Raw genomic sequence first — 25714 nt, forward strand, 5'->3', positions numbered from 1 at the left:
TGACAATTATTAAGAATTTGGAATATTTTTTTAATGTAGTAGTTGGTAGCATGCTTTTCAAGTCAAATTATATAGGGAAATATATTTATTAAGTACTAAGTAATTGCCAAGAACTGACAGTACAAAGAAAAGTAAACAAATAGTTCCTGTTCTCAAGGAATCCCATGTCCAGTGTTGGTTAAGATTTTCAAGTTCACATGCCCAGAGTGCAACTTCAAGCTGCCCCCCTCAGAGAGCAGAGGGAGGAAGTGCTAGCAAAAAATGTCCTGGAGTACTGGGAAGAAGGGGAATGGGGCATACACCACCCTCCTAACCCACCCTCATGCTGGCTGGGTATTGTTATAGAGATTAGAGATTGTTTTAGAGCAGTGATTCCCAAAATGGGCGCTACTGCCCCCTGGTGGGTGCTGCAGTGGTCCAGGGAGGCGGTGATGGCCACAGGTGCATTTATCTTTCCTATTAATTGCTATTAAAATGAAAAAAAAATTTCCAGGGGGCTAAGTAATATTTTTTCTGGAAAGGGAGTGATAGGCCAAAAAAGTTTGGGAACCTCTGTTTTAGAGGAAAGACACTAAGGAGGTCTGGGAATATCTTCTTGCAGAAGGTAAGACTTTAACTGAGACTCAAGGGAAACCACGGAGTAGCATGGGGAACAACCACTGGCAATGCAGAGTTGGGAGATGTAGTGTTGTGTGAAAGAAACAACAAGGAGACCAGGGTCAGTGGGTCACAGAGTATGTGGTAGGAAATAAGGTATAAGAAGAAGAAGCTAACTTTATAAGCCAAACAGAGGATTTTATATATTTTTATCTTGGAGGTTAACGGGAGTCACAGGAGTTTTTTGAATAGGGGAGTGATATGGTCAGACCTGTACTTTAGGAAGATAAATTTGATAGCTGAGTGGAGAATGGACTGGAGTGGGAGGAGACTTCAGTTACCCAACTGGAAGATTATTGTCAGGTTTGGAGGAGTTTGAGGGCTTGTACCAGGTCCTCTGCCTGGTACCACTGGTGGTAGTGTCATAGAAAGGAAAGCATATGAGAAATGTTCCATGTGTAAAATTTACAGACTGTGGCAGCTGATATGGAAGTTGAAAGAGAATGAGAAGAGGATGGCACTTAGGTTGTGAGCCCAGGTAACTGAGAGTATGGTGGTGTTCTAGAAAAGGGAAGGCTCTGGAGGGAAAGAGTATGAATTCAGTTTTGGACATGTTGCTTTTGAGATATCTATGGGACTGCCAGTTTGAGATGTCCAATAGTCAAATGGAGAAGTGAGCTTAGAGATTGGAAATAAGGTTAGGCATAAATAATTAGGTTTGAGAATTGTTTGCATACTGATCATAATTGAATCCATGAGAGCAGATGAGGTCATCAAGAAAAATAGTAGAGAAGAAGAGGACCCAAACAGGGCACTAGGGGATCCCAATGGTTAAAAAATATACTTGAATAAAGGTACAGTAAAGGAGAATAAAAAGATCAGAGAGGTGGGTGGAGGACAGTACCATAAAAACTTTGGAGAAATTATCATGAAGAATAGAGTGAATATGTCAAAGGCTCCTTAGAGCTCAAGAAGGATGAGGATTGAGAAAACGCCATTAGACTTGGCAGATCATCACTCACTTTGAAGGGAGCTAGTTTAGTTGAGTTATCAGGCAGAAGCTATAGTATAAAGAGTAATGAAGAGACTTAGAATAATGGAAAGAGAGGCTTTGATTGTTAATCACCCTTTAAATTTAACCATGAAAGGGAGGTAGATATATTGGATACCTAGTAGAGATGGCTGGGTCAAGTGAGGATTTTTTTGAGAATGGGGATATATGGGCATATTTGTAAACAGTATTGACACAGCCAGTAGAAAGGGAGAGATGAAAGATTAGTGAGAGAGGAAAGATGATAAGGGGGAAGTCTCCTGGAGTGGATGGAATGGGATTACTTATGCATATAGAAACCTTAACAAGGAGAAGGACTATTATTCATGTTTTATGGGAGTGATGGAGGAGATAGAGGTGGAAGGCATCTGAGTGTTGGGAGATGAGAAGAGAGGGCTCTTTGTGAATGAAATCAATTTTTTTCAGTAAAATATTAGGCAAAGTTATAGGCTGGTGGGATGATATGATAGCTTGGAGGAGTGATGAAAAAGTTTGGAAAAAGTGCTATGCTAAGTCAGATTGTGAAATGATTAAAGAGGCATAAAAGATTGCCTTCCTGTTGTGAAGAGACAATTGATGCTATGTAACTAAAACTAGTAGTGGACTCAGTCAGCATGGCTTCATGATTTTCTCCAGCTTCCTTCAGTAGTATATGAATAGGAATGAATGCCATGGATGGTGGAAGTGATTCAGAGCTGAGATTTGCAGGCAAATTGCAGATAAGATGAAGGGGAAGGAAATCCAGAAAAGAGTACACTGTAGAGTTGAACTGGTTTACCAAAATGTCAAGATGGGGAAGGGAAAAGAGTGTATGCCAGTGCAGGAATGATGACCTGGGTAAAACCTAAGTTGTGGAAGGACTGGACTGATTGGCTGGGCTCAGCTGAAAAGGACCATGGAAGAGACAATATTGGATCTGTAAAGATCTTATCTGTAAATTGAGCTGGAGAAGGAAATGATAAACTGCTCCAGTATCTTTGCCAGGAAAACCCCAAATGGGATCATGAAGCTTCAGACACAACTAAAAATGACTGAACAATTATATAATTGTTATCTCCTCTAATAGAATGTAAGCTTCTCGAGGTCAGGGAAGTTTTGTGTTCCTAGAACCTAGTACAGTGTTCTGAATATAGTAGTACTATTGTACTTAATAAATCAATGCTTAGTGATTGATTCTACCTACTACCACCAGATTAACTTTCCTGGAGGTACAACTTTTTATCTGTTGTAGAAATTCGCTGATTCAGTAAACATTTAAGTGCCTTCTTCTGAGTAGACTACTTTATTAATGGTTGGGTGAGATAAAAAGATTTAGATAAGAAGTGGTCTTTTCCTTACTTCACAATATAGAGATTGCTTTCATTGTAATAGTGAAAAAGACAGCTCAAGCATAAAATTAAGTGCATAAGAGAGGTGCTTATAAAGTCATATGTGAAAGTCTAGGGGTTAAAGGGTTTTTTGTTTGTTGTTTGTTTTTATTTTTATTTTTTGTTTTTGGTTGAAGGTTTTGTAAGAAATAAAATTGATATAAAAGGATAGATTTAAAAATATTAGGGTTTTAAAAGATTTATTGATAGCCATTAGAAAAATGAAGCCAGGCGCTTGTTAAGAGTAGTTTAAAATACGTTACCTCTTCCTCCCATCCTGGCTCTGCTCCAAATCACCAGAGGAAGTACCAATCCAGTCTCTCACTATTTATCCTTCTATCTATGTGATTACGCTTCCTGGCCACGTGATTACGCAAGAGAGGAAGCCAGTTGGCTCTTGGGAAATGTAGTTTGAAAGAGCCCTAAATGTCCACAGGAAGTTTAGATCAGGGACCTCAAAATTAGTTCAAGGACCTCAAATTTCCAAATCCACATTCCCCCCTGAGATCAGAGGGAGACTGGTCTCCCCGAAGGCTCTTGTAAACATAACTTAACTTTTAACCCATCCTGGCTCCTGCTCCCAAGGCAGAAAAGAGGAGGTACCAACCGAGAAGCTCACTATTTATCCTTCTGTTTACGTTATTATGTAACTGTCTTACATCACCATGTAAGACAGGAAGCCAGTTTGGATGATGAGAAATGTAGTTTGAAAGAGCCCTAAATGTCCACAGGAAGTTTAGGTCAGGGATCTCAAAATTAGTTCAAGGACTCCCAAATTTCCAATATCACAGTTTTAAAAACAGACTGAACTAGAAAAGGATTCTTTGAGCACATCCCTTTTCCCCATTATCTTTTTTCTTCTGAACAGTTAGTATTTCATGTTTATTGTCTATCCCATTCATTTAGGCCTTCTGCATATTGCTTATAATAGCACATACTTCTATCCATGAATTATTACCTCTGTGTTTGTAAACTAGTTTCTAAACACTCTGAGCCCAGAACTAGATCTTAGCCTTTCTTGTTTGTATCCACTAGCACAGGATGCATTATAAAGTACTCAGTATTTGACAGTTCTTTGTAAGGAATGGTCACTGTAGTGATACTACTGTATTCTAACTATTTAGGCCTGCATTTAAAAATAAATGGCTAATTTTTTTTTTTTTTTACCTTATGTGGAAAAAAAAGCCCAACATAGAAATTTCTTGTTATACGGAGCAAAGAACTAAGAGATTTTCATGATTGGTAAGAGAAATAATCTACCTCCCATAAACATGTTAGGTATTCCAAGTCTAATGCTTCACCAATAAGCTTTCCTTCTAGACTTAAGAATCATAATTCTTAAATGCCAGCTTTAAAATAATGCTTTCTCTTTTAGTATCTTGATGATGGAACAAAGATGTCATGTAAAATTATTCCGTGGAGTTGATTGAATAGACTAAAAAGTTATTTATACATAAATAAATTCATCACCCTGAGTAAAAAATCATGACAAATTACAGTATGTTTGGTATATGCCAATAGCTAATGTTGGATACTACAATTCTTTTTTTTCTTTTTTTTTCTTTTTTATTTAACCAGTTAATTTAGAATATTTTTCATGTTCTTTCCTTCCCTTCCTTCTTCCCCCTGCTAGAACTGATGAGCAATTCAACTGGGTTTTACTTGTATCATTGTTCCAAACCTATTTCCATATTATTACTATTTCCAATAGAGTGATCCTTTAAAGTCAACATCCCTAATCATATCCCCATTGAACCATGTGATCAAGCATATGTTTTTCTTCTGAGTTTCTACTCCCATAGTTCTTTCTCTGGATGTAGATAGCATTCTTTCTTATAAGTCCCTCAGAATAGTCCTGAATCATTGCATTGTGCAGCTAGTAGAAAAGTCCATTATGTTCGATTATGCCACAGTGTATCAGTCTCCTGTGTACAGTGTTCTATTGGTTCTGCTCCTTTCACTCTGCATCAATTCCTGGAGGTCTCTCCAGTTCACATGCAATTCCTCCTTTCGATATTCCTTTCAGCACAATAGTATTCTACCATCATCAGATACCACAATTTGTTCAGCCATTCCCCAATCGAAGGGCATCCCCTCATTTTCCAGTTTTTTGCCACCATAATGAGCACAGCTAAAGATATTTTTATACACATATTTTTCCTTTATCTGAAAACTGCCTATTCATGTCTCTTGCCCATTTACCAATTGGGGGATGGCTTTTTTTGTTGTTGTTTTTGGTTTGTTTTTTTTGTACAATTGACGTAGCTCCTTATAAATTTGAGAAATTAAACCTTTGTCAGAGGTTTTGGTTATAAAGATTTTTTTCCCAATTTATTGTCTCCCTTCTGATTTTGATTACTTTGGTTTTGTTTGTGCCCTTTTAATTTAATGTAATCAAAACATTCATTTTACATTTTGTAATGTTCTCTATCTCTTGTTTGGTCTTAAAATTCCTTCCTTTTCCCCAGATCTGACAGGTATACTATTCTATGTTCACCTAATTTATTTATGATTTCACTCTTTATATTTAATTCATTTACCTACTCTGAATTTATCTTGGTGTAGAGTATGAGATGTTGATCTAAACCTAATCTCTCCCATATTGTTTTCCAATTTTCCCAGCAATTTTTGTCAAATAGTGGGTTCCTGTCCCAAAAGCTGGGATCTTTATGTTTATTGTACACTCTCTTGCTGAGGTCATTTACCCCAAATCTACTCCATTGATCCTCCCTTCTGTCTCTTAGCCAATACTATATTGTTTTGATGATCACTGCTTTATAGTACAGTTTAAGATTTGGTACATCTTTAACATTTTTTTATTAGTTCCCTTGATATTCTTGATCTTTTGTTCTTCCAAATGAACTTTGTTATAATTTTTTCTAATTCAATAAAAATGTTTCTTGGTAGTTTGTTAGGTATGGCACTGAATGAGTAAATTAATCATGACAAATTGCAGTATGTGTTGGCACATGTCAATAGCTAATGTTGAATGCTGCAATTCTAAATTTTTTAAAAAATGTTGTTTAAGAGGCAAAGATACACGGAAATGGAAAGAGTGTATGGAGCCAAATGAAATTTTTTCATCAGAAATGTCGTTCAAAATTATAAAATATTATCACTGATCTGAAAACAATTTCCAGCGAAAATGAAATTGATAGAGACAATTATTTCTTTTATTTGCTTTAATGCTGAGTTCTCCATACAAAGAATTAATAGTTATTTGGTAGTAAGGTGGCTGGGATGGGAGTAAATTCAAAAAGTTATGGGTGAAAGGAAGTTGTTTCAAGAAAAAGAAAGTTCCAGGTTAAATGAAAAGTAAACTTGCCTCTTATAACTTGAAGCTTTTGGACACATCTGCTCCCTACACATTTTAGAGAAATATTCCTTTCCTCAACTTGGTTAATTTTATTTGTCAGAACAATCTGGATTTTGTTATTATTTTTCCAACCCATGAAGTTCTTTAATTTCAGAGGTGAAAAGGACCTTAGAGATCATCTGATTCTGGAGGTATTAGGGAGTCACTAGAGTTTATGGAGTCGGAGTGTAACGTGGTCAGACCTACACAACTGAATGGAGGGATGACTGTAGTAGAAAGCGACTTAAATGGGGAGACCAAACAGAAGTTTATTGTAGTAGACTAGGCGATAAGAAAAACAATGTATGTGAGAGAGGTTACAAAGATAGAACAGACATTATATGGCAATTGATAATATATGGGGGTTGAGAGAGTTGAATTGTTGAAAATGATAGCTAGGTTATGATCCTGGGTACCTGGGAGGATAGTGATACCAATAATAGTAATAGAATAATTAAGTACAGGTAAAAGAGTTGAAGAGGAAAACTGTGAATTCAGTTTTAGACATGTTGAATTTAAGATGTTTATGTGGCATTTCACTTTGAAATGTCTAATAGAAAGAGATGATGAGACTAGAGGTTAGGAGAAAAATTATGACTGCATAAAAATAGAAGTGAGAATTATCTGTATAAAGATAATTGAATCTGGGAATAGATAGTACAGAATAAGAAGACCCAGAGTAATAAGTGCCTCTAGCCTGAATGAGGATCCAGCAAAGAAGACTACCTACAGAAGTAGTAAAAGAAACAAGAGAGAGAAGTATCACAAAAACCTAGAAAAAAGCAAGTATTAGGGAAAAAGAGTGACTTACCATATCAAATCTTTCCAAAACATGTCTTAATTAATGAGATCAGTGATCTTTTTTTTCTTGCAATAAAAGGAGGAAGGGTTTTATCAATATAGGGATAGCTACATTGACTGTGTAGCTTTAGATGATCTTATTCTTTAAATTGCTGGCTATTAATTCATGATCATTCAAAATGGTTGTCGATTCATTCATTGTGCTTATATTGAATCAACTATATGTTGGGAACAAACAAATTGAGAAATTATTACAGTGTTCCTTTGGAAATGTCTTTTAAAATATTGTTATTGTTGATATTGTTATGTATCTTTGGTGATAGTTGAAAAAATAGATTTTATTCCACATAGAGTCTCTGTTTTTGATAATGTTGCTTTTTACTTAGGCAATATGGCATTCAAGTTTTTGATTGTTATCCAATGAGCATTTATTTATTGTTTACTCTGTGCTAAGGCACTGTTTTAAGTGTTGGGAATATAAATATAAACAAAAAGTAAGGTAGACCCTGTCTGTAAGCTTATCTTTGAATAATTGCTTTTTGCAAGGCACATAAGTGAAGGGTTACTGTAAATATGTGTGCCTGTTTATGCATACAGAAAGCAAACTACTAGGCATGCTGGCTATTATAGTCTACTAAAAACCAAAGAGCTAAAAGGACTTAAATCGAGTAGGAATAGCTGTCCTGGGGGAAAAACAATAATGAGAAAAGAAGGGTTTAAAATTAGTGACTTTAAAGGAGAAAAGTTGCATTAAATTTTTTTGTATGATTTAAAATTTTTGTATGAACTCCAACAGATTGCTTGATAATTGAGGTCTCCCATTTATTGTTCTGTCATGCCTCTGTTTTATGTTCTTTTTAATATATATAACATATATTTCTAAATATAAACTCTTAATTTCCATATATTGATGCTTAGACAGAAGGGCAAGGGCTAGGCAGTGGGGGGGTTAGTTAATTGCCATGGGACACACAGCTAGGAAGTATCTGAGGCCAAATTTGAACCTAGCAACTCCTGCCTATAGGTCTGACTTTCTATCCACTGATGCACCTAGCTGCCCCTGTTGCATGAATTCTTTCTAGGGGCAGCTGGGTAGCTCAGTAGATTGAGAGCCAGACCTAGAGATGGGAGGTCCTCGGTTCAAATGTGGCCTCAGACACTTCCCAGCTGTGAGACCCTGGGCAAGTCACTTAACCCCCATTGCCTGCCCTTACCACTCTTCTGCCTTGGAGCCAATACACAGTATTGACTCCAAGAAGGAAAGTAAGGGTTAAAAAAAAAAAAAGAATTCTTTCTAAGTGGAATATAGTATACTCTGAAGAAAAAAAAAATCCCTTCTATTTCTTCCTCTCAAATGTTCTCCACCATATTCTCTCTTTCCTTATTTTCCTAATGTAAATATAAATGTATATAATATATATTATACACTTACTTTTTAAGCTTTTAAACTTTTAAATTTGCTTTTAAACTTTTAAACATCTTAAAATCTATCAGTTTCAAGACAGAAAAGCAATGAGGGCTAGGCAGTTGGTTAAGTGATATGAACCCATGTCTTCTTAATCTGGGCTCTATCCACTAAACTACCTTGCTGCCCCAAGTACATGTTCTTTCTACCATTCCTATTTCTTTTGAATAAAATGTACCGATCTGGAGCCATATTCCAGGCATGGATTTACTTCAAGTCTCCATAATGCTTAAAAGTTCAAATTTTTCTCTTTGTTAAGGCCTCTAGTACCTCTTTTTTGTTGTCTCACGTTTCTGCCATTATGTGTAGACGTTTTAGGCCCTGGGTTCTAGCTGGTTCCTTTCTCAAATTTTGTCCTTCATAAAAATATGGATGTGCAAACAGCTAATCTTTTTTTTTCATAATAACTCTGGGGTCTCTATTGATGGGTGTTTATAATCATTTTTCTCCTTTCCCCTTCCTTTTTATTTGAAAACCCATTTGTTTCTATCGGCCACTAAACAAGTACATTATTACCAACCTTTATTATTTCTTAGCATTAGTGACTGTGGGTATATTTGTTATCACCTTCTATTAGTTTTCAAGCTCCCTGAGGACAGGGATTATGCTTTATTTATCTTTGTTTATCTTTAAGCACTTAGCACAGGGCATGCCATTTGGTAAATGAATGAATATTGAATAGCACTGTTGTCCTGCTCACAGATATTTCCTTCCTCTAAAAGGAGCTGTGGTTTGGTCAGCATCAGAGTGGGAATGTGGTGGTTACCCAAACAGCATCCTGTGGTTTTATCCTGTCTAATCTTAAATGCTCAAGTGTTTCCCTTTCAGTATGTCTTTCCTTTTGTGGCTAGCCCAGAAATGTCTGAACCCTCAGAATTAAAACCCTTGTGTAGATCCTATTTGACTGCAAATCTTGAAAGAGATACCCCTTTTAATGGGCCCTGCTTTAAGGGGATGTTCTCTTTTTGTCCTTTAATTGTTTTTTGCTTGCCACTGAGCATAAAGTACATTGAGGCTCTTCAAGATATTATATAGTGTGTTCAAAAGACTGGCAACCTAGTGGAACGCAGAGGGAGGAACAGGCAGGAGAACTTAGTGATGTGCTGCTTTGTTTTCTGGAACCAACTTCAAGGGCTTTTAGCACTGGCGTGGTGGTGGGAACATTCCTCTGGGGGTTCACTTTGTGTTTAGATTTATATGCACTTAAAACAACAAAATTGCCACTCTAAAAGGAATTTTATGTTTGTGTATTTTCTTCAGATAGTTGGCCACATAGAAACTTTGTTGAGCCAGGGAGGACCACTCAGCTCTGAAATAGTATCTCAGAAACAGGGATTTTTTAACTTAGTCAAATGATTGGGCAGCAGGTTTTTCATGTAAGAATGTTGATGCCTCTGAGTGGTCTTTGACTCTCTGATTCCAGTTAACAGTTACAGTGCTCTCTGCAGCTACGCCATGCAAAGGGAAATTGTCACAGTGTGCCATTTAACTCAGTTGTCACCAAGTACCCTGCAACTCGTGCTTGATGAGGTCGTTTCTAACTTGGATCACTATTTCATTAGGGACTCCAACCATGCTAACTGCACTCCAAGCTCTATTCACCCTCTCTACTTGCTCTCTAGCTGTCTTCCCCAGCTTGACTATCCCCCTTGCTCTTTGTAGTTCCCCTTTAAGTATTGTCTTCTACAATTACAATATAACTTCTTGGAGTCGAGAGACTATTTTGTTTGTATGTATTACATTTCCAGTGCTTTGCACAGTGCCTAGTCTAGGTTAATAAATGTTCAGCCTGCTCCTCTCTGTCCCACTGTGTCTGTCTATCTGTATCTCTCCATTGGATGTGTTCCTATTCTGTACAGTGTTTTTCACTACATAATTGACCTCTAAGGTCTATTCTGATATTCTGTGATTTTATAAACCATCTTAAGAAGTATGGTTAAAGGAACTAGTCATGCTTAATTTGGAGATAAAACCAGAGAGAGAATGATAGCTATCTTGAAGTATTTGAAAGACTGAATATGATAAGAGATTTTTTTTTTTAACTTCAAAAGATAGAATTAGGACTAAGGAATCAGACCAGTTAAAACTTAGAAATAACTTTGTAATGAAGTAGGTTTTTTCTTGATAGTCAGCTTTCATTGGAAATGAAATTTAAGCAAATTTAGATGACTATGAGGGATGTCATAAAAATGATTTTTGCGTTAGGTGGGAGGTTGAACTAGATGACCTCTAAAGGTCTTCTGTTTCTGAGAGGCTTAAGATTTTGTAAGCTACCTATTATAACATACATTAAAAATTTTTTAAACTTTTCTTCTGCACTTTAAGCTTTGCAGAATGTTTTATCTTTTATAGTCCTGGGGAAAAGGTGGCACAAATATTATTTTCATTTTGAATGAGGAAAGCGAGGCTCAGAGAGCTAAATTGCTCCTGATGACTTGGCCAATTAAGAGCATAATTTGGATTCTTTAGGAGTGGGCTTGACACCAGCATCCTGTTAGTTGTGTCAATTTCTGAATAAAATGAGGCACTTATAAGCCATAAAATAACAAACAAAAGGAGATTTACTTATCTTTAACAGAGAAAGGATACATATTTATAATGGTAGTTAGTGTCTATAAATATGGTCCTTTTTATTCCTAAATGGAAACATGTTTACATCTGGGGAGTGTGTGATGGTCTTAAAACACCCACCAAGCTGGAGGGGCCTGGATTCATATGGGCAAAACTTTTTAATGCCCTTAGATGACAAGAAAGGCAGGGGCCAATAAGGTTTTGGGATACCTTTGTCCAATTGTGGGGAAACAGGAACCCAAAGGGTTAACTCAGTTGATAGAACACTGGATCTGGAATTGGGAAAACCTGGTTTCAAATACAGTCTCAGACTATCTGTGTGACCCTAGGCAAATTACCTAACCTCTCTTTGCCTAAGTTTACTCATGTAAAATAAGAATAACAACAGGATCTATCTCCCAGGATTGTTATAAGATAGCACAGTATCTGGCACATAGTAGACATTTAATTGATTTTTCTTTCCTATTCAGTAAGCTCTACCTATTGAAACCCAGGTCTTTTGATTTCAAATATTTGTGTATATCATGTAATTTTTATTTTTACTTGAGAACATGAACAAGAAAGATTATCTCATTTTAAATTACAGCCAAATTCTTAAGTTCTGCAAGATGCTCTCCAAAGTCTTTTATAGCCAGAACATTTGAAAATACTTTAAATTTTGTATTGTTAAAACTTCAAGTATATGAAGGACACTCCTGAGGAAGAAGATTAAATTTATATGCTTGACTCAAAAAGGCAAAACTAATGGCACTGTGAAGTTGCAAAAAGGCAAATTTTGGCTTTATATAAAGAGCTTCCTAAAAATGGAATGAAGTATAGAAGGGGTTTCTTCATCACATGCAAAATCTGGATCTATTTGTCACGGATGCTATGGAAAGCATTCTTGTTCAGCTTACAGTTTGCATTAGATGGCTTCTTATGTTCTTTCTAGTACTGAGATGCTATAATTCCCTGTGAAAAAATATTTTATTCATTTGCAAATCTACAATCATAATTTTATAGAGCTGTAACTTGAAATAGCTTTAGAGACTATCCATCCTTTTGAAACCCTTCATCTTATAGATGAGGAAACTAAGATCCAAGAAAGTTAAATTTCTTACCTCAGGCCACATAGGTAGTAAGTAGGCATCAAGAATGGGATTTGGATGTAAGTCCTCTAACTCCAGAGTAATTCCAAGTCTTATTGGACCTGATGAGTCACCATAAAACAAATACCATATGAAACCCATGTGATTTACCATGTTTTGAATTGATTTTAAATATTAAACAATTAACAAGTAGGCTAAGTGCCACTAGGCTTAGTGGGGGTGACAAAAGAGATTAGCCAGGGGATGAAAAATATAAAGTCAAAAGAGACATAGAGTCTATTTGTATAGCCAAGAACATTCACATAAAATGATTACTGAATAAGTAACAGACATGGTCTTTAACATGGTAAGGTTTTGCATTTAGAAGTATAATATTTGCATTTAGAAGTATAATAATGTAAAGAGGTTAGATTAATGTGAAATGATCAGGGAATAGGGAGAGAAAATGGAACTTGAGTTGGGTCTTAATAAATGAGTAGATGAGGATGTTTGGAGAACAGAAATAACATGAACAAAGGCATGGAGATGGCAATAAGTGTACATCATTTGCAAAATAAAGTGAATTGCTTGGCTGGTGGATAGCAAATATCTTGGGGGAAATGGTAGGAAATAATTTTGGGTGAACAGATTCTATATTTAAAATAGACCCAAGTCAGTATGGCTTTTATAGAAGTTTATTTACAATTAGGAAGGTAGAAGGTAGGGAAATAGAGAGAGAGAAACTCTGGTCCAGACCAGCAGAGGTCCGGACCTGGTGAGAGCCTCCAGAAATGCCAAGAGAGGCGAAAGGAAGTCAGCCTAACTTACCCACGTGACAATTCAGAGGGAAGCCGCCTGAGGTCTCAGCAGAGATCCTTCAGCACCCAAGTTCAAAGCACCAACTGCCTCCACAGGAAGTTACCAGCATATATGAAGGATAGCATCTTTTGTCACTTCCTTTATCCACCTCTAATTCAAGTGGACAAATGGCAGCCTCAACACTGTTTTGGACTGCCCAAAGGGCAGTCCCTTGTTCTTCATTTGTTACTTATTGTCACGTGTGGGTAACTAATCTCCTCCCCACTAAGTTGTCTGGGATGACAATCTAACTATGAATGAAGATGAGCTAATTCCATTTACACACATAGACTCAAAATCTAATGTCATAAATGATCACCAAAGAAATATCTTGAAACAAATGGAAGTCTGAGTCACAGATCTATTTCCAGTGTTGTTGAAGATATTTTGGTGGAATAGTTCAAGGACTTTTGAATTGAAATTAAGGTTAGGCTACTTAGCTTCTATAAGTGTCTTTATACATACATACATAGTCAATGTACCTCATAAGATTTATTTAATATAAAATGCATATATTTTAAATTAAACTCACTAAAATGCACATGGACATTATTATGAGAAAATCTGGGAGTAATTTAACCTGCTGTTAAGCCAAATGTGGTTCTCTTGAAACTTCATTTTCTTGAAGTGAGCTGTTACTTGAGATGTAATTTGAAAATGCCAGCAGTTGACTGTTGTTTTATAACTGTGTTGATTTTCCAATGTTGTTTGTTTTTGAGAGCATTTCTTGCTTAACCTGACATGCTGAGTACCCCTTGCCTTTGTTCCAACTTCAGTCTGCCCAATAAGAGTTTCCCACCCACCCTGATATTATTTACTTTTCCATTAAAGCATGGGCAATTTTGCAACTGGCAATAGTATCCTTTCTGATTCAATCTTGTTAACACTGAGGATTAAGCAAAGTTAGACCTTGTATCCTGTTCTGTGAAAGGTCTAAACTAAAGAACATGGAAGCTGGTATTATTATGATGGTCTTCTGGTGTTTTGGAACAAAGTCATATTCCATCCTTCAATAAGTATTTAGAATGCCTCCAATATTCTGATCATGGGAATCATAAGATTTAGAACTTGAAGGAATTTTAGAATTGATTTCCTCTCATTTTACAGTGGAAAAAGCTAAGGTCCAAGATGGTTATTGAGTCTCCCAGATTGGACAACTCTGACAAAGGGAAGTGGGAATTCAATCCCACGTCTTCCAATTCTGTGGCCATCATTCTTTCCTAAATGCATGACTTTAAGTATGGCTTAGATATAAAAAGGATGTATGAAGTATGGTCCTTGCCTGAAGGTGCTTACATGTGAAACAGGTATAAGATATGTGGCCGTGTTCCAATATATGCTTAGAATCTCTAGGATTTCAAGGATGAGGTGATGGGAGTAGTCTGCTCCTATTTCTTGTTTTTAAATTCGACATAAATAACACTACCTATATTATTTGTTGGTAGTAATTTAGAGAATACTCAGTTGTACAGTCAAGGAGTTTAAATCCAGAATTGTCAGCACTCACTCTCAGTGCACTTTGTGTCTTTAACTCTTGTGGTACTGCACATCCCTGTAGAAATGAAAAATGATAGCATATTGATGGTAAAAACAACTGGAAATACTTCAGTTATTTTGTTTGGTAAGTGAAAATCTCTTTTAAAATTATTTTGAAACTAAAGGATATATCAAGAAAATACAATATTACATCAGTATGATTTATTAATTATCTAAATTGTACTTCTTGCAATCATTTCAGTTGTATTAAAACTTACTGATGGAATTTTTATCAGTCTCTATTAAACTTATACCTACATGTAAGACTTTCTATATTTGTATATCTTTTGTTTCATGTGAAACTTCAAAATGAAAATGAAAAGTTTTTCATTTAGCTTTGAGCCAAAGATGGACAGATTTGTCCATATAGTCTATTGTACATGAATATGTAAAATGGGTTAATTTTGACAAAATTATCAACAAATCGTGGTTGCACTACTTTTTTTTGTATTCTGCTTTGTTGATGTATTTTCTATATTGTACCACCCATTATTCTCTATGTAGTTTGTGCAGGCAGTGAATAGTAACACGATCTCCTGTGTTATGCTTATTGTACTTCTAATGCAACCCAAGAATGAATACTTTTTTGAGCACTATATATTACACTATGGATTCTTATTGCATTAAAATCCCAGGTCTTTTTCACACTGACAGTTGTTTCCACTCACAAACAATAACATTTCTCTGACCATAATATAGCCTATTCAGTATTATTTTTGTTTCTCAGCATCAATGATAGGAAGAGTTTTTTTATATTTCAGAGTTGGCATTTTGGTCACTCTTCAGTTATGCAGGGGAGTAGGTAATGCTCTCTTTCCTTATGAATTCTTTTTTCAAGCTTGCAAAACCAAGGAACATTTCTTGAAACTAGGTAGCTAGTTAAAGAGATAGGGTGATTGCTTCCTTCCCAGAGGTGGAATCGAGATGTTTTGTGTTGTTTTTAAAAGCCCCAGTACTCCAAAACTTTATTCTCCTGCTAAGTTACAAAGGGAACGTTATTGTACTGTCTTGATGTAGAAAGGGCTCTGAAATTTTATTTGGATAACACAGAGATTGGAGGAAATGTGACTCTGTCTGTGTGTTTTAAGCCCCTAAGGTAAGATCAGAAATCGTCTGGGGCAGTAAGAGCCAAATAGTTGAAGTCATACATTAATTATGGTCATGAATCATTTTTATTTTCAAAGTCTTAACCATTTGACAAGGTTGTTTGCATAGTACCAGTGAATTTCAGACAGCATTTTCTTCCTTCCCCCACTCTTTTTAAAGCAGTAGAATATTTTGTTGCTTCCTCCATCAACAGATATTCCAATTAGTAATGTCTTGAAATAATTACAATGAATTTTACCTGTGATGATTTTTGTTACCTTAGATTAGTGTTCCCTAATTTGTTAGCTGTTTATTTAGAACACAGTTATCTTCTTAAATTAAAATTTTAAAAATCTTCAATTATCAAGCATGTATTTTTTTCTCTCCTCATCATCTTCCCCCTAAATATGAAAAAAAAAACAACCAAGAAAATAAACAAGGCCTTTTATAACAAGTGAATATAATTGAAACAAATTCCCATGTTGGTCATGTCCAAAAATTTGTATCTTATTCTGCATTTTATTAAATTATTCTCCTGGTTGTTAGCATTCTTTGTCATCAGTCTTTTGGAATCATAATTGATTATTGCATTGATCAAAGTTCTTAAATCTTTTAAAGTTTTTGTTTTTACAATATTAATGATAGAGTATAAATTGTTCTCCAATTTTTGTCAACTCACTCAGCATCATTAGTCCATAAATATAATCAGATTTTAGGCTATAAAACTGCATCTTCTTTGAAATAGCAATAACCACTACTGGTCTATATCTCAAATAGATAAGGGAAAAGGACCTATCTGTACCAAAATATTTTTAGTAGTTTTGTAGTGGCAAAGAATTGGAAATGGAGTGGATGGATGAACAAGTCATGGTGTATGGTTGTAATGGAGTACTGTTGTGTGATGAGAAATGACAAACAGGATGAGTTCAGTAAAACCTGGAAAGACTTACATGAACTAATGCAAAGTGAAGTGATCAAAACCATGACAAGAATATATATAGTAACAAATATTATAGAATGATCAGCAGTGAAAGAACTAAACCATTGTTAGCAAAGTAAATTTCCCAATGTATCCACAAGGGACTCATGATGAAAATGCTTCCTCAGCCAGAGAAGGAACTGTTGGAGTCTGGGTGCAGATCAGATCATGCTGTCTTCCACTATATTTCCTTCATGAGATTTTTATTGTATGTGTGGTATGTCTTTTATTATGACATGAGCAATACGGAATTACATATTATATGAAAGTGCAAGTATAACCTATATCAGACTCTATGGCATGGGGAGTAGGAGAAAAGGCAGGGAGGTGGAAAATATGATTTCTAAAATGTCAAACAATTGTCAAAAATTATTTCTACATGTAACTGAAAATAGGAAAAAATCTTCATTTCTCATACCACAATAATATTTCATTATATTTTTATAGTAAGTTTGTTTTGTTCACAAATTGATGGACATCCTTAGTTTCTAGCTCTTTGTTACCATCAAAAGAACATATCTTTTCGTAATATGCTTTGCATACTTTAGAAAAGTTAAAATCTTGATTATTTTGAAATCAGTTTAACAATTTCACAAGCATTTTTTTTAAAGTACCTATTCTTTACCATCTAATATGCTTGGTCCTAAGGGAGTTAAAAAAAGTAATAATCATTTGCCTTTGTTCAACAGTTTATGATGCATAAAGCACTTTCCTTATAATATCCCTTTGGAATAGGTACTTCAGTCATCTAGTTATCAAGCTTTAATTAAATGCCCATTTTGTGGTAGGCACTGAGCTGAGTGAGGGAGATATGAAAAAAAAAAAAAAAAAAGGGTCCCAACCTCAAAGATTTTAAGTGATATTCTCTATGTTTAGTAGTTGAGAAAACTGAGGTCTAGTAAGTTTAAACAACTTACTCATAGTCACAGAGCTCCTAATCTAATAATTCAGGTCTCTTTACTTCTACTTCCAGTATTTTTTTGTTATTTCACATTGCCCTCAGGAAACATAAAATTTTGTAGGAGTAACACAGAATATACACCCATATTTGTCTGTGTGTGCGTGTGTGCGTGCGTGCGTGCGTGTGTGTGTGTGTGTGTGTGTGTGTGTGTATGATACTAGTTATAATATGAATAAGATTACAAAATGCCTTAGGAGCATATGAAGGAAATATCACTTCTAACTAGTGCCATCAGGGGAGTCTTTAGAGAAGCAGTAGAATTTGAACTCAGTCTTGAAGGATTCATAGTTATTAGAAGGGAGAAAAAGAGCCTATTCCATATGTAGAGAAAACATGGGGCCAAACATGGAGGAAGAAAAGTATGGGCTGTGTTTTGGGATGTTAGAAGAGTTCTTCCCAATTACTGATCTAAAGTAAATTTTTACTGGGTCATACGACTTTAACTGCCAAAGATATTAACATTCTAAAACAAAAAAAATTTTTTTTTAGAAATTTGACTCTTTCCCTTTCCCTTATACCTTGTTATTCCCATCTTTAACTTACTTTTTCTTTCTACTTTCAAGTTCCTTGCCTTATTAAGACAGGGAATTATATGAGATAAAACTGAAGAGGCCAGCCTCCTTTTCATTATCTTCTGTACTCATGTATTTACAAATCTCGAGGCTATTGTGTCATTACAGTAAGTAACCTGAATTCTATTCTTTTAAATACCCCAAAGTACAAAATGAGATATGGCAATAGTTATTGCAGGATTTAAAAACAAGCCAACAAAATCACACTACAACCAGGATCTTGAAGGGTAGGGTAGTGTCTCTTCCATGGAATTTCTTGGAAATCTGAGAAAACTATTGAATGCTTGTGTCTGTTAAGAAACTAAGAAAAAAGAATAGTAATGAGGTAAAGAATTCTGTGGGAAATAGAGCCAGTATGGTAGAGAAGGTACAGTGATCCATCTGATTGCTACCAAATTACCCTCCAAAAAGCTATGATATAATGCCTCAGAATAAATTCTGGAGCAGCATACTCTCCCAAAACACAAAGTAATTTTTTCAGCCCAGGACAACTTAGAAGGCCTACACGAGGGATCTAGTATGCCAGGGTGGAGGTGGAGCCTACCACACCAGGGCAGGCCTCATCCTATCAACTGCAACAGATTCTGGGTATAGCTGAAGCAATGGCAAAATCTTCCAGTGCTCTCAGCCACAGACAGTAAGTAGGGTGGGACAACTGCTCAGAAAAATATTCTTTTGGGGCTTGAGACCAATTTCTATTTTTCTTGGAGACTTTGGATACAGCAATATTGAGTTTGTTATTTTCTGAATTTGTGTTTTGGTCGTCCCTGTCACCACAGGTTCTGAGTACCAGATTCTTGTACTGCTCATACATAGATCCAGGAAGCAATTCTGGGATGCACTCTTAGGGTGGAGGAGGAGCACTAGCACATATCAACACTTGTAGCCATAGGAGAGCAGGGGACCCTAGTCATAGTTGAAAGGTGGAAAAGAGTACTTGTGGTTACCCCCAGACCAGAGCATAGACCTGGAGATTATTAAACTCACTTCTCCTTAAATCATTCCATCTTGGAAGAACTGAAAACTGAGAAGATGGATTTGCTAAAGATGCAAGCAATGTGCAGGAACAGGAAAAAGCAGGAAGAGAAGCATGGGATGTTGGTGAGAGAAGGATTCTGAGAGGCAATGGTATTCTGAGAAGGGACCATTGGAACCAGGGGAGTTTGGTTTGGGACTCTTTGAGGAGAGACAGCTGTGAACCTTTCTCCTGGACTATTCCAACAAATCCTGAGCAAAAGTGATTCTTGTTGAACATCTTTTATATTCCTGTATCTGTTCCTGGATTCCTGAACATCTACTTCTGTGTGGACTCAGTTGAAATAGCAGTCTACCTGGAGGGTTTGCCCTGAGGGTGACTGTTCTGAGCCAGCAGTGAATCTCTCAACCCTGAACTGCTAACATCCTAGAGACTTGATTGATTACTTAGCCTAGGGTTAACTAATATATAGAAACTATCTAGCTTAAGAAAGGATTTCTACGCTTGCCTCGGTTTTGACTGAGGGCAGAAGATTGTTGTGCATTGAGGGGGTAGATAGGGAAACCTGCTACCCATTTTCCTGATCCAATCCAATCACCCTGCACTTCAATAAACCATCTTATAGCAGTCAGCTCAGTCGGTCATAAGGGGATATCTAATTGGGGTCATCTTAGAGAAAGGGAATCTACTTTGATTGGGCAAAATCAAGCCCTAATCAACCATCATTCTCTCTCACTCTAGCATTCTGTCCCAGGGGGAAAACACTCTAGGAAGCTAGGTAAAGTAAAATTCCTAGCAAACTGCCATTCCTTTTCCTGAGGTATTTGTCTCTCTCTGGCACAGCTGCTATGTTATCCCTTGTCACACCCTTGTCAGGTTAGGCTGACCCAACTCAGGGAGCCAGAAAGGCACTCACTCCTTAGAGTTACTGTAGGAACTGCCCTGCTAGATAAAGTAACCAAAAGCTCTGATTGCTTGTTACATCCTTGCAGGGGCTTCTCAATTCCCTTTTAACAGTTCTCAAGTAAAGGGCAGAGAGACATCCATCTTTGATATCTGTCTCAGAGGGAAGGCACCCTATTAGGTCAGGTTATGTTAAACCCAGACCACTTACTATAAACATCATACAGGGGCTTCCCAGTTTACTTTTTAAACAAAACAGATAGATTTCCAGAGCCAGAACTGAAAGCAACTGCACAAAGAACTTGAAGCTTGGAATAGTGCTTCTTTCCTTTTAGTGTTACAGTCCCCAACTTTTATCAGTTTTCTAAATTAAAATAAAACAAAAAAACTGGAAAATGAGCAAACAAACAAAAAAATAAACTCACCATAAAAAGTTATTGTGGTGACGGGGATGACCAAAACACAAACTCAGAAAATAACAAACTCAATATTGCTGCATCCAAAGTCTCCAAGAAAAATAGAAATTGGTCTCAAGCCCAAAAAGAATTAATGAAGGAGCTCAAAAAGAATCTTTTAAAAATCACTTACTTTCCATCTTAGAATCAATATTGTGTATTGTGTATTGGTTTAAGACAGAAGAGCATTAAGGGCTAGGCAGTGGGAGTTAAGTGATTTGCCCATGGTCACACAGCTAGGAAATGTCTGAGGCATTTGAACCCAGGACTTTCCATCTCTAGGCCTGGCTCTCACTCTAATGTACCACCTGTTGCCCCCTCAAGAGGAGGGAAAATGGAGCAAAGTAATGAAAGTGAGATGGGAAAATTATGAAAAAAGTCAACAGCTTGATTAAAAAGGCACAAAAATATTGAAGAAATTAATATCTTAAAAAATAGAATAGACCAACTGGTAAGAGGCACCGAAATCCAATGAAGAGAACTTAAAAAAACAGAATTGGCCAAGTGGAAAAAGATATATAAAAATGGGCTGAAGAGAAGAACTTCTTAAAAAAGCAGAATTAGAGAATTAGCCTTGTGGGAAAAGAAGTATACATGTTCACTGAGGAAAAGAACTCTTTGAAAAAGTAGAATTGGCCAAATGAAAGAAGAGGTACAAAAGTTCACTCAAGAAATCATGTGTTAAAACTCTATGAAACATCAAGAAACAATCAAACAAAGTCAAAAGAATGAAAAAGTAAAAGAAAATGTGAAATATCTCATTGGAAAAACAACTAACCTGGAAAATAAATATAGGAGAGACAATTTAAGAATTATTGGATTACCAGAAAGTCATGATCAGAAAAAGATTAGGCATTATCTTTCAAGGAATCTTTGAGGAAAACTGTCCTGATATTCTCAAATCAGAGGGCAAAACCGAAATTGAAAGAATCCACCAGGCACCTCCTGAAATAGATCCCTAAAGGATAATTCTTAGGAGTATTATAGACAAATTCCAGAATGTGTCAAGGAGAAAATATTGCAAGTGGTCAAGGAGAAACAATTCAAATACTAAAGCAATTCAAAAACCACAGTCAGGATAACAGAAGATGTAGTAGCTTCTAAAGGAATCAGAGGGCCTGGAATATAATATTCCAGAAGGCAAAAGAGCTAGAATTTTAACAAAAAAATCACTTGCCCAGCAAAACTGAGCATAATCCTTCGGGGGGGGGGGGCGGGCTTTGAAAAAGAGGAATTTCAAATATTTCTGATGAAAAGACCAGAGCTGAATGGACAACAAGACTAAATAGGAGCATAAGAAGATAAACAGGAAAGAGAAATCCTGTTTTGGATTTGGAAATTATGGGGGAGGTTGAGGAGAGGAGTATGTGAACCTCACTCTCATCAAAATTAGGTCAAAGAAGAAAGAATATACACAACCAGTTGAGTGTAGAACTCTATTTTTCCTTACAGGAAAATAGGAGGGAAGTATGTAAAAGAAAGGTGGTAGAGTTGATTGAAAAGAAGGCAAACTGGGGGAGGTAGTGGTTGGAAACTAAACAGGAGGAAATAGGGTGGAGAGTAATACACAGTGATCATAATGGGGCAATTTTTTTTACAAGTTTCTTTAATAAAGGAGTCATTTCTCAAATACATAGAGAAATGAGTTGAATGTATTAGAATACAAGTCATTCTCCACTTGATAAATGATCAAACGATATGAATAGGGAGTTCTCAGATAAAGTAATCAAAGCTTTCTATAGTCATGAAAAAATACTTTCAATCACTATTAGGAAATGCAAGTTAAAAGAACTCTGAGGTACCCTTGCTTCCCCCCCCCCCCCCATCAGATTGGCTATTTTGACAGAAAAGGAAAATGACAAAACCTGGAGGGGATGTGGGAAAATTGAGACACCAATGCACTGTTGGGGGAGTTGTGAACTGATTCTATCATTCTAGTTTTTTATTTCTGTCATTTTGAGGTACTTTTAAAAGATTGGTTTGGAAGGATTGTCAGAGTGGTTTGATCTTTTGCTGCTACTAAGCCTCCATCTTGATTTTGGCCCCTGATTTAATCATTTTGGAGAGCAATTTGAAATTATCCCCGAAGGGCTATAAGACAGTATATACTTTTTGATCTAGCAATACTGTTACTAGGTTAGTATCCCAAAGAGATTAAAAAAAAACACACACACACACACAAAAGGAAAAGGACCTATATGTATAAAAATATTTACAGCAGGTTTTGTTTTGTTTTTTATGGGAGCAAAGAATTAGAAAGTGAGGAGACATTCATTAATTGGGAGATGGCTGACTAAGTTACAGTATATAATTATAATGCAATACTATGGTGCTGTAAGAAATGATAAACAGGAGGAATTCAGAAAAACATAAGATTTACATGAACTGAAGCAGAGCGAAATAAGCAGAACCAGGAGAACATTATACACAGTGACAAGAATACTGAACAGTGAACAACTGTGACTAACTTAGCTATTCTCAGCAACACAGTGATCCAAAACTATCCCAAGGGACTCATGATAAGAAAATAGCATTTGCTTCCAGGGGAAAAGAACTGATATAATGTGAATCCAGACCAAAGAAAACTTTTTTCACTCTCTTAATTTTTTTTGTTCATTTTCCTCCACAAAAGAATTAGTATGGAAAAATATTTTATGTGATTGCTTACTCTCTCAATGGGGTGGGGTTAGGGAGGGTAGGGAAGGAGGGAGAGAATTTTAGACTCATTTTTTAAAAAAATATTGGAAGCAATTTTTATATATAATTGGAGAAGAAAATAAAATAAAAATTAAAAAATTTAGGAATTCTCTGTGGACATAAAACAGTTTCTGAAAATGCAAAGTGCTGTGGAAATGTTTAAGTGCGTGGGAGCATAATCTTATTGTTGGCAGAGGAATTAGCTCTATTAGATCTGATGTAAAGACATCCTTTCCACAAAAATTGCAGTCAGTATGGAGTGGTGATCATTTTTGTTATATATAAATATATGAAGGATATATGAAATAGGAAAACTTTTAAAACTTTTCTTCTGATTTACCTTTTAGCAGTAGCCTTTATTTGGCCAAATGTTGAGATGAGGGGTTACTAGTGGACCCTATGTCTATTTTGCAGCTTATTCCTTTATATTTACAAGTTTCCAGTTATTACCACTTGTTGACTCCCCCTTTCTATTTAATTTCTTCTTTCTCACCCCTCATTTTCTTTTTTTATCAGTGTCTTCAGGTCTAATTCAGGCCTTTAGACTATTTTTAGCATTGTGTAAATATTACTAAGTAATAGTCATATTGTTAGCTGTTGACTTTTAGAGAAGTCACTTTTTTTTCCTGGGCTTTAGTTAATTCATTGGTAAAGTGAAGGGTTTAGATCAGTGGTTCCCAAACTTTTTTGGCCTACTGCCCCCTTTCCAGAAAAAATATTACTTAGCGCCCACTGGAAATTATGAAACTATTTATTGAACTCAGAATAGAATGTAATACAAAAAAAAGTGTGTCCATCACCGCCCACCTGGATCGCTGCAGCACCAACTAGGGGGCGGTAGCGCCCACTTTGGGAATCACTGGTTTAGACTAATTGATTTCTAGGACCCTTTCCAACTTCAAAATTCTTTGAGTTCATGATTTTGTAATAGTGTTACCTACTAACAAACCATGACTGCTTGTAGTTTAGTCCTAGGCATTGTTATATATGAAAGAAGGACAAAGACAAGTTTATCAAATGGAAATTATATGGTGTTAGATTTTAGCTCAATATATGGATGAATTTCCTAATGATTAAAAAATTAAAGAATTTCATATTTTAAATGAGTGTTAGAAACATTTAGTACAACTCAGGCCTATACTTAAAATGGAAATTTGTTATTTTTTTATATCACTAGTAAGTCATCTCTTGCTAATTTCTCAGATTAGTTTTTTATTAGCTATGCAGTTGGATTCCCTGAGTATTACTTATATTGTCTATTCCTCAAAGTCTCCCAAGTGAAGGCTTAATAATTTCTTGTTGTGCTATTATTGAAGAGATTCCTGGGGAAAGATAGGAGTTATATTAGTTGATTTCTGACGTCCTTTTTAGTTCTTTCATTTTAAAATTAATGCCTAGCATTTATTCTCTATAATTTTATTTCTGGCATTAAGAATGAACTATATATATTGAGCTCTCTCAGGATAATAATTTTTTTGGTACTTGTTATAGCCCTTATGAATACATTAAAATATGCTGAGGACTTAAGAAATTGATGTTTCCTTGAATGAATAGGTATGCCATTCTTGCACATTTATATCTCTGTATGAAGTAGTATAATACAGAGAACATTGATGCCTTGAGTCAGATGACTTGGTTTGAAGGCCAAATACTCTTATGGTCTTCATTTTATTACCTAGGATAAATGTTAGCCTCATCGTGTCTCAGTTTTTTTCATCTGTAAAATGGGAATAAAGATATTAATTTTACAGGATTGTTACGAAAAAGAATTTTTAAAGTACTGTATTATTCTCTTTGTTCTGGCTTTGGTGCTTTTAATCAGTGGGATGCATGATCATACCCACATGGGAGGCAGATATGCCCCAGTGGAAAGGTGCCCTGAAATCGTCTGGAGCTATAGGTAGGAAACCTACCTCTTGACATTTCCCAGTTGGGTCTGTGATTCCAGTTGTCTGAGCCTTATTTTTCTTGCCTGTAAGATAGGAATAATAATCCTTGAACTAGCTTCATCTTAGCAGATTGTTATGGGAAAAATGCTGTCTTTGTAAACTTGAAAGGATATGAGAACCACAAGTTCTCTCCTTTCCTCTCCTGGGTCAAGAAGCTGGGATTCACTCACTGTAACTTTTGTTTGCAGGCTTCACAGAGCTCAATGTGCAATTAAACAGACTCAGGTGACTGTTCAGAAAATTGGAAAGGAGATTGAAGAAAAACTACGACTTACATCCACAAGCAATGAGCTGGTAGGTTTAGATATTTTTCCTTCTTTAAGCCCCTTGATTTCCTAGTAGTTTCAGCATATTCTTTGGAAGGGAAATAGGGAACAGTGGGTAAGAACATTCCACCCAGACTTAAATTGGCTTTTAAAGGTTCAAAAGTAAACTTCTGTTCTTTTAGCAAACTAAGTTGGGTTATGG

The 25714-nt window shown here is 36.0% G+C and overlaps 1 protein-coding gene across 1 annotated transcript in view; it reads left to right on the forward strand.

Moving 5' to 3' along the window:
- Nucleotides 1–25714, forward strand: part of UVRAG (UV radiation resistance associated) — a 436868-nt gene that overhangs the window by 157067 nt on the left and 254087 nt on the right. The window contains exon 7 of the mRNA XM_044668156.1: nt 25435–25540. Coding sequence (XP_044524091.1) covers nt 25435–25540 — 106 coding nt within the window. The remainder of the gene's footprint in view (nt 1–25434; nt 25541–25714) is intronic.

This window comes from Gracilinanus agilis, chromosome 3 (genome assembly GCF_016433145.1).
Source record: "Gracilinanus agilis isolate LMUSP501 chromosome 3, AgileGrace, whole genome shotgun sequence".
NCBI lineage: Eukaryota > Metazoa > Chordata > Mammalia > Didelphimorphia > Didelphidae > Gracilinanus > Gracilinanus agilis.